Below are 10,151 nucleotides of genomic sequence, written 5' to 3' on the forward strand. Positions count from 1 at the left end.
GTTGTTTGGCAAACGCAAAGGTCTAAATTAGTTTACTATAATCCATTTTACTTCGGCGCTCTCCGGAGTTCGGATAATATTGACTCGATTACTTGAACGGCTTAAAAGTTTAGCTTGCATTCGGCGAAGCTTCTATCATTAATGAGCAATAGGGGCGTGCCAGCCTGCTAGAAAACTAATGCGAGTTTGCTGTATCTTGTCCACCGTGCGCGATTACTTTAGCGAAACGAAAGAAAATCTGATTAGATACTAGTAACACAAATACGCACTACGGGTTCGAAACCCGTGTGTTGATTTATTAATTGCGCCGGGCTGTGCACGTCGCATTTAACGAACCGGAACAGTTCTCGCGAAATTACACCGCTTTAAGGCCGAGGCGGTTTTGGATGGTTTTAAGTTTCACTTAATGCATCGTTGATGAATTCGTATGCAGGCCGTCATGGAGCGATTCCCAGCCTCGTTGATACAGGAACCGACCGCATTCACGTCGAGGGACCCTATGGAGATGTATAACAACATTCTCGTCTTCACAGTGGCGGATGACAGCGGTTCCGGTCAACGGGCAGAAATGCACATATTCCAATGTCAGAGCGTCTCTGCCCAGGATCTCGTCGAGGACTTGAAGATGCTACAAATGGGTAAATTGGTTCCAGGTGGATCGCCGAGGGGACCCAGGGGGCGTATCCCACCTCCCCCGACGTTGCCGCCACCGGAACCACCCTTGAACGGGGTGAACGTTCGTGAACAAGTGTCCGCCTTTAACGCCAATAACGGTACGCTTTTCTGCTTCGCATCAGTTTCCCGATTTTTCCCTGTTACACTCGCCAACAAATTTTATAACTTCTTTTATGGGTTTCCAATATTTATTTGTAATAATCCAAGAATGATTGAATGAAAGGATAAATTCTCCGTTTACAGCGGATGGCCAGAACGACATATCCCGCGAGGAGAACAACGACGAGGTCTCCTCGACGTCCTCGGAGAAATACGAGCGGGACGTGACGATCCTGAACCATTGTTTCGACGACATCGAGAAATTTATCGCGCGTCTCCAGCACGCGGCGGCCGCGTCCAAGGAGCTCGAGCGTCGCCGACGCAATCGAAAATCGAAGAAGAGAAATCTGGGCGACGGTATGCTGACGATGAGAGCGAAGCCGCCGCCGGAGATGGAGTTCATCGACATCTTCCAAAAGTTCAAGCTCTCGTTCAACCTGCTCGCCAAATTGAAAGCGCACATCCACGATCCGAACGCGCCCGAGCTTGTTCATTTCCTGTTCACGCCGCTTGCATTGATCGTGGACGCGTCCCGCGACACCAACTACGACCCGAATCTGCCCAGCAAAGTGGTGTCGCCTTTGTTGACCCGAGAAGCGGTGAATCTGTTGATCAACTGCGTCACTAGCAAAGAGACGGAGCTGTGGCACTCTCTCGGCGAGACCTGGATGATACCGCGGGACCAATGGAAAGGCCACGTTTCACCGTATCATCCAATTTTCATGGACGGTTGGTCGCCGGAGTACCCGATACCCGAGGACAGGGACCACGATCACTTGGCGTCGCTGCTGAACGCGGACAAGCAGAAGAGGGACGAGCTTCCCGAGCAACAAAACGATCCCTACTATAATCACAGAGAGGTGGACGAGTCTCACTACAGCAGCGATTACTTGGAGTACGAGAGCAGGGAGGAGCGCGGCGGTAACGAGTACTTCGAGAGGAATTATGGGCCCGGTTCGGAATTGTATACCAGGGAGGAGAGAGTGGTCGACCAAACGAGAGCGCACAGCGATATATCCGTCGACTCGATCGAGAGAACGCCCAGGGGCGCCGGTATCGACAGGGCGCAGGAGGCATGGCTCGACGACTTGATGGCCAGACACGCGAAGATCGTGCAGGTCACCTATCCGAGAACCGCGAACAACGACAAAGAGCTGACGGTCGTCAGGGGCGAGTACCTGGAGATCCTCGACGACAGCCGGAAATGGTGGAAGGCGAGAAACTCGAGGGGCCAGGTCGCGCACGTGCCACACACCATCGTCACGCCCCATAATCCCACCCACGGAGCCGACAACGATGTTTTTAACAATCCACTGTATACCAGCCGATACCCCAGGCAGGGGCACGGCTATAATTACGAGGTGAGAGCTTGCCGGGGAAAATTGTAATCGGCGTCGGATGGTGAAGGTCTGCTCGAACCGGCAATTGCTGTTGCGAAATCTGTGCCACTGGTTACGATTATTATAGGACACGATTTTCACCGTGCATTGTTCTTCTAGTTTTTAATGGTTATGTCTGTATTATGTGGTCGATGGCTTTTTCAAACGTAATTGCGCTCCGGTTCCTGTGTTTGATCAGCTGGTATTCCAGCTGGTCTAAGAACATTAGTCTGATACACTCCCTGTTACGTACTTTTTACCTTGTTTCATAGAAACTAGTTTCAAATTGACTATGCCAGCTTCATTTTGGTACACGCAGAGAAATTTTAAATTACTTTATTTCTATTTCCTGTATAATTTGTTGATTTCCTGGCCTTCTTGTAGCTTTGTGTAGAAAATTTTAATACAGTGCCGCAACATTTTTATCTAAATTATTAATTAGCGTAGGATTGCGACTAATGAAAAGACCAGTTCAATTGTGTATAATATATTGATCTTCAACTCCAGCTGTATATTTTTACTTGAACAGCTTTCGCTATATTAAAACCAGATCGGGAACAGCTAAATTGAGATAGTTATTGCAATAAGTTAACGAAGATCTATTATAATATTTAATACGACACTTCCTGCATTATTGATATTGACACGAGATAATTTTCAGGATTCGGAGCTTGAAAGGACCAGCACTAGTCCAGGACCGGAGGCAACTCATCGGACGCACGCGATTCCACCGCCCGCGCCGGCCGATTGGGTGCGGAAAGAGAGACTCGGAAAAAAAGGTGAATTCCGATACTTTTAAGCTGACTAGTGAACTCAGGCTCCGCGCCGCGTGGCTTTCTTTTCGTCGTTTGATTCGCAAGGGATTGTTGTTGTTAACTCGGGGAGCCCCACGTTTAAATGGTGGTCGCAAACTATATTAAAAAGATGAGATCGAACAAAAACCATCGTGTAAAACGAATATATCGAGTCTTAGGTAATTGCACTAAAAGCTGAAGGTCAGCGACGTTTCCTTTGGAAAATAGTCCTCGCTCGTCCCCTTAACCGCATTCATGAATAAAAAGATCGATTGCCGAGTTATTTTCCAAAGAACAAGCAGGACCGTAAACGATTCACATCGCAGAATAAAAGTACGCTATAATGTGCGTTGTGACGTAATTGATATTATTTATAGTTAGTGTCCATTTTGTGTCTTCAGCTATCGTGTTCGAATGATTTCTGCTGTTCTGATTTATTTGAATCTCTTTTATAAAGGATATTTAATAAGGAATATTCAGAGGCTACAGAAATGTCTTCATGCTTTGTCTAAACAATTGAAACGAAACCTAAGTAACTCAGTAAATAATAAAATAAAGTAATTAATCCGGCACAAATTATGTGCTTCCTTAAATATGAAAATAGCGTCATTACAGGAAATGGCAAAATTATCCACAAATGGTAACTTTAGGATTTTGAGACGTGGCCAAGATGGCGCTAACGGACAGAACCTATAAAAATGAGGTGTTTCCCATAGCTGATTTTATCTAATGATTTTTTAGATTTTATCTTACCAGAAAAGCGACAAGAATCATTTGTTCTCACCACTTGGAACAATAAATACTTTTTTCAGAATAAATTGATTATAAAAATTGTTCCCACAAATGTAAACATTTCTGTACCCAGAAAATATTTTTCTAGCCCCTAAATCAGCATATTGTAGTCGCGATGTTAACAACGAGCATGGTACAAAGATCATTTACAAGCAGCAAGAAATCATTCGATCGCGCTATGTATACGTTGCACGTTTTGTCCAGCCGAATCATTCCACGTCGTCCGACTTTTTAATGTCAATTCCGTATTTTTCTACTTGTATGTGTATGTATATATATATAAATATAAATATAAACATATAAAGAGGTGTAACGCGATCAGAGTTAGATATTGGATTCGTCAGCAATTGTCGTCGCAATAGAGGGATCAAGTTCTTCGATTAATCAAATGTTTTCGAATGATGTTTGCGAATTGTTGTCACGCTTAACATATTCACTGCGGTTTTCATTTTAACGGATGCTCCGGTTATTATACACCGCGCATAATTTTCTTTATCATGGTTGCGTTGCGATACTTCCGTTCATCGTATGGGTCGCGGAACAGATTCCATGCGTATGGATAATAATTTTCATAAAGAAAAAATTCGGAGTAACCGGAACCTTAAATAGATTGTTATCTCTTATTAATTCTCGGTAGGTATAAAATAGGATAAAGTTGTTATATTGTTGGTAATTTAAACTTTAACTAGCGATCGCCGCAACGGCGCGATCCGCAGCGAACGTGTTAAGTATCTAATTAATCATCTTTTGCAATAACAATGTTCATCGAATTTGCGGCTTTCGGTTGTCGTTGTCCGAGGAGACATTAAAAATTGTTCGTCAGGTTATGTTAGGTTATGTTAAAAATTTCATACGAATCGATAATCTACCAACGTTGCTCTCTGGTATGTTCTTTTTTCTGTTGCTTGAAGATAATGAAAACTGACATATTACGCCCACGGGGATCGTCCGATATTATACGTCGTACCTTTCTGTTGGCGACCGCAGGGGAGGGGGGGAGGGACGACACCGCATCTTTTTATATTTATCGACTAACCAAATCTTACCATATACATATATATATAACGATACATAATAGAGAATGACGATAATATGTATAGTTTTCTACGAGAGCGTGAAAGGTCAGCCGAACGGGCGAAGCTCGTGGCAACGTGCAACGCGATCCTTCCGCGCTTCCATTAGGGATATTTATAACAAAAAGTCGCGACGACCGTACCTGGTCGTTCCGCTTTTCTTTTTAACGACGCTTTGAGGTTACGATACCGAAATTCCACCTTTCGTTACGATTCTTGACGGGTTTTCCTACTTCAATGGAATCGAAGAAAATTACTTAAAATAAAAATTTCCTCGATAGGTAACAAACATGGCGTCCCTCGAAACAAGCTTGATAGTTCTGTTAGTTCGTAGATACTTTGTAAGACTTTCATTCGCTACTTCCAATTTATTGCTCTCCTTTCGTTTAAACTAGTTTTGTTATTTTTGATACACCGTCTGCGCCATTTTGTAAGCCTCTTATTGTTCAAAGTCGACGAATGTTACCTAGTTTAATCGTTCGAGCGTACGGTATCTCTTCGTCGGAAGAGCGGAGATCTTCGATTCTGGAAAGTTCTTACGGTAGGAAAATTCTTTGGGAGTGCTGTAGTAGCCTCTCTAGGGATCCGGAACAAAATATTTCTCGAGGATACTTTTTATTGTAGTGTGCACGATCGCGCGCAGTCCGCCGCACTCTCTGCCCGAGCGATCAGAAGAAAACCCCTTTAATTTTTAGATCTGTTCTGTGTACAAGGGATGGGGGTGCGATCCGTCCAGTATTTCGTTGCACTGTAATTTATGTACATCAATTATTAATAAATATACTCGGTTACTGATTGTAATTGTTTCTGTACGTGTTCACTTCGTCTTACCTGTACTTACGTGGAACTATGCCAGCCATTTTTTGTGCAGCTTGTCTCGGCAGCTAAATTGTGTCCGTCTGTTACATGAGCAATTATTATATATTCAATATAAAAATTATTAGACGCTCTGCTCGCAAAAAAATATTTCATGTATTCCAAAGATATTTAAATCTTCAATAATTAGACGATGTTTCGTACAACAGAGAATAGATTTGCTTCTGTGTGCGTATTATTGTCGACCTTTTTGTTAGTAATTTTGCCGTGCTACGTTTGCTTAGAGCGAGCTTTTTGTCAGTGTGATCGTCCATTGGGAGTGCGTCTTCCATGTCCTAGAAACTGTTTGGTAAGTTTGAATTCTGATAGCACACGTTACGTAATTTCTGGAGTTTTATTAAGTATTAATTTTCAGATGAGAGTACCGAAACGGAGTCCACTATTGGTAAAAAGGTGTTGGTCACAAATGGTACAGACACCAGTGATTTGTCGCTCGGCGGTGAGCCACCGAAAACAAAGTCGAACGAGACGACGGAAGTCGTTGAGATTCACCCTCCACCCCCTAACATGGTCGAGAATGTAGTAACCGAAAAATCAACGCCGCCGCCGCCGCCGCCTCCGATTGGCCCTCTGCAGAGTCAGATATCCGTGTCATCAACCAGCTCTAGCAGAACTGGAACTGTTAAGAGCGTGAAGTCTGTCGGCGGTAAATTTCGTCTTTATTACTTAGGTTTAATAATTAATAATTTAATATCACTTAGTTTTAAAAAATTATTAAATTACTAATAATTATTAAATTATTAAAACAATATTATATATTAAATTATTAAAACAAGTGATACTGAATTATTATCACTTGTTTCACTAATTAATTTAACATCACCTGTTTCAATAATAGATTTTTCACGTTTGTTTTAATCATCTCGTTGACATCTTTAAGGAATGAACAATAAGGATGAGATACAGAAGGAGCTGAAGTTTGTGTTAAGCATGTTGCGCGATAAAAAGCATCGTAATGGCGTGGCCAGACGCGAGACGGTCTTCGACCAGCATTCCAGCCCCAGCGAAGTGAACAGCTGGCTGATTGACAAAGGATTTTCAGAGAAGTATGACAGAAGCATTGTGAGATGATAAATGATTGGAGTATCATTTGGATTCACGCCATGAAGCCACTATACTCCTCTTGAATACAATGACGAAAATGAGCTTGAAAATATTTCTCACCCTTTCTGCAAAGAATATTCATGAAAAGATATATTGTTTATATATTTTCAGGACTTGTAAACAATTAAGGGATATGACCGGTTCAGATATATTTGACTTAACGCGACGAGAAATGGAGCAATATTGCGGAGCAGCCGAAGGCAGCAGACTGTTCAGTCAGATTAGTTTAGTAAAAAGTGAATCAGAGGTAAAATTAACTGATAGAATGTAATCTGAGATCGTTGTAACAATTTTAAGTAATTCATGTTTTTTTTTTATTACAGAAGAAGAGCCCACGATCGTCAGAACTGAAAGGAATATTGGAGAAAGCCCGTCACAGGGCGGAAGAACCGTAGACTTTGTTATCGAGAAATACTCTTGCAAAAACGAGAGTTAGAAACTACGAAGAACACATATCTGTACAGTGTATAAAGAATGTAATGTTATATTACATTTGTTTTCCAGTGATGTTAATGTATCAATCTTTTCTACAAAATTCTGTAATTATATATTTGCAAACCGTGAGCAATATTACGCATGCGCGCCGCGTGTACTTACACTGAATCGTTTCTTTTCACTGCCTGAATGATTTCTCTTGCGAAATGTACGGATTACGTTACAACTCGTACCGTAAAAATGGATTAAATCTTATACGTGCATCAACATGTATATTAATGAGATTTTATTGTACTTCTACAAGCGTATCGTTGGATAGTTATTGCTCATAAGTTTGGGATCAGTAGTAATATTCGCAGAAATAAATAGTGTCGTCGAGAACTTCTTAAACTTTAAATTTTGCATATCGGAAAAAACAAAAATAAAAAGACAGGCATTTTCTTACGAAAGAAGTTCGAATAATATTCGTCAAAATTGCGAAGAAAAAATTAGAAAAATTTAAAATATTGAAGCGGTGCTGTATCTAAAAGGCTAGACTGTTAATATCTGTGTAAATACATATTGTTACGAATTTGTAAAAACAAAAGTTGAATTAAACTCGCATCGTTTAAAAACTTTGGTAGATTTACGATTAATCTTACCACACTTTAAATTTAATATGAAATAAATATGAATAGCCGCCGCAACGGCGTAGCGAGATGATTTATGGTTTACGGTATAGCGAAGTCGAATGTTTCATGTCAAGTTTTTATTTCAAGCGATCACATACATTGTAACAGACATAAATAGTTACTCTAGCTGTATCACTTATTATATCGATAAACTATACATTTCATTTTGAATACTCGACTTTGAGGGTCACGCAACGTGAACACATTGATAATCGGATGTTTAAAAACGTAAATTTTGTTCGGTAAAAGCCCCTCGCGTGTTCTGAATTCTCGAATTCTCCTGTGGTAATCATTTCTTACGCATCCTCGTCGTTGGGGAACACAAATTTCTCTACCATTATTGTAAAAAAAAGAAGCGAGAACGTTGGTCAACTTGAAACGAATAGAGCGACGTGTACACGATTAACGATTGGAAAGTCAACGAACTTGTTAAATGCCTAAGAGTCGAACAAACGAAGACAACGGTTTTTCAATAAATAATATGGAACCATTTCTCTCGATTATTTGAACATCAAAGTAGTAGACTTACGTAATCATTAGACTGCGGATTCTCGTGTACAAGATAACGCTGTTTCAAATTGATTTGCGACATCAAGAATCATGGGAAAACCCGCTTCTTTAATTTATGATTTCTTCCAGCGAGCTTCATTAAACTTTCAACCTATTTTCTTTCGCCCAGTTCTATTTACCGCGAGTACATAAAACCCGCAGTTTAATAACCATGCACTTCCTGATACGCATTAGATTGGTACATATGAAACAGTTTCTTTCACAAACGGAGCTACAAAGTTCGCCGCTGTTCTTTCAGTTGTTTTTTTGCGTATATTTCACCGTGCGTGGTAGAAATCGAAGATCTTCAGTTCGAGACAGAAATGATAGAACGAGCAATCAATGTTTAGATATTTTGTATGCACCAATCGAATAATTATTATCAGTAACACTGGTGTCGTTCCGATTAAATAATTGCAATCTAGATACCTATGCATATAGAGCTACAATAAAGATCGGATTGATGGAACGATTTCGTTCTGGATTATAATTACATAATGATTAACGTTATATTAATCATTATATAATTATATAATAATAATACCGAATTCTCTTGATATAAAAATTGAATGCGCAATAACCGATTGTTTAAAATCCTTTTCGTTTACATTGGGCCGCCATTATTTTGTTCTAGAATTGAAATTCTATTTTCAACACAATCAAACCTTGCTCGCAGTTATTTTACTTTTAATAAACAACGCAGTTGAAATTTCTCGTTGCACTAATCCGTACCTTATCGTAATCATACCCGACAATGAAACGTCACACTTTCGTAGTCCCCTATTTAATTAATTTCACGTGTAGAAATTCTTATAGAAACGTTCGCGTAATTTCGATAGAAAAATCTATTTCAAAAAACACCTTCCTCCCGGACTTCTCTTCATTTAAATGCGATCGAAAAAGTCTCATCTCAAAAGTGTTTATATTTTTTTTTTACGAGGCCCGCGCGATGGTGAAAAGTCTCTCTGTTTCTTTACAATTGTCTCGCGACGACAATCGTTTAACCGACGGTTTTTTTTTGGTCGTTTACGAGTAGCTCAGAGAAGCCTTTTGCAACATTTTCGTCGGAGAATCTTCCGGTTCGCTCTTACACGGTAATGAGTACGTAAATGGCGGATATTTATTATGCGATGATTATTATCGTTATTATCGTTACCCTTAGCGTTTATTATCATGTTAAGAACCGTTATCGGTTTACTCTACGCTGACGTGCGCGCGCCGTCTTAACAATTACGCGCCACCGTAGCTTAATCAAATGATATTCGAACGAAAAGAATTGTACATTATATGTCATTCTCTCTCATTGGGACAACGTAGTCGAAGAACAAGACAAACAACGGAAATTTCGGAATGTCGAGGCTTTCAAGTTTTAAAGTATACAATCTGATAAGTTAGAAATTATTATTATCGGCTTCGCTCGTTCCAACCGTTGGATACATTATTCAGTAAAATTGATTTTTACGTATATATTTAATAGATCGTTTTAATTGCATTAGTAATCGATTTTCTTTCTGATCTAGTATTCTTAATAAATTTAATTTTTATTTATTCTTAGGCTGACAAATGTACAGCAGAAGCCAAAGTGGATAGTTTATTTCCATTTCATTTATTTATCTCGAATTTATTTACTGGAAGCGTGAGAAGAGGTCTGGCAAGCTTCGCAGCTCTTTTCTAACTTATCAGCCCGTGGAAGAATTTTCATGC

The 10,151-nt window shown here is 40.1% G+C and overlaps 1 protein-coding gene and 1 long non-coding RNA gene across 6 annotated transcripts in view; one reads left to right on the top strand and one right to left on the bottom strand.

Moving 5' to 3' along the window:
- The window catches only part of LOC144473337 (epidermal growth factor receptor kinase substrate 8), a 30,470-nt gene extending 23,171 nt beyond the window's left edge, over positions 1-7,299 (top strand). For all 5 annotated transcript variants that reach the window (XM_078187122.1, XM_078187123.1, XM_078187124.1 and 2 more), the window contains exons 4-10: positions 434-773; positions 919-2,135; positions 2,815-2,932; positions 6,044-6,334; positions 6,569-6,734; positions 6,904-7,039; positions 7,116-7,299. In XM_078187122.1, coding sequence (XP_078043248.1) covers positions 434-773; positions 919-2,135; positions 2,815-2,932; positions 6,044-6,334; positions 6,569-6,734; positions 6,904-7,039; positions 7,116-7,187 — 2,340 coding nt within the window. In that variant the 3' untranslated portion in view covers positions 7,188-7,299. The remainder of the gene's footprint in view (positions 1-433; positions 774-918; positions 2,136-2,814; positions 2,933-6,043; positions 6,335-6,568; positions 6,735-6,903; positions 7,040-7,115) is intronic.
- LOC144473339 (uncharacterized) lies at positions 5,160-6,263 on the bottom strand. Its single transcript, XR_013494549.1, has 3 exons — positions 6,054-6,263; positions 5,644-5,970; positions 5,160-5,560 (listed from the first exon to the last, which is right to left on the bottom strand). It is a non-coding gene; the product is annotated as an uncharacterized LOC144473339 (long non-coding RNA).
- Positions 7,300-10,151: the final 2,852 nt, after the last annotated feature.

The sequence above is a fragment of the Augochlora pura genome, chromosome 7 (genome assembly GCF_028453695.1).
Source record: "Augochlora pura isolate Apur16 chromosome 7, APUR_v2.2.1, whole genome shotgun sequence".
NCBI lineage: Eukaryota > Metazoa > Arthropoda > Insecta > Hymenoptera > Halictidae > Augochlora > Augochlora pura.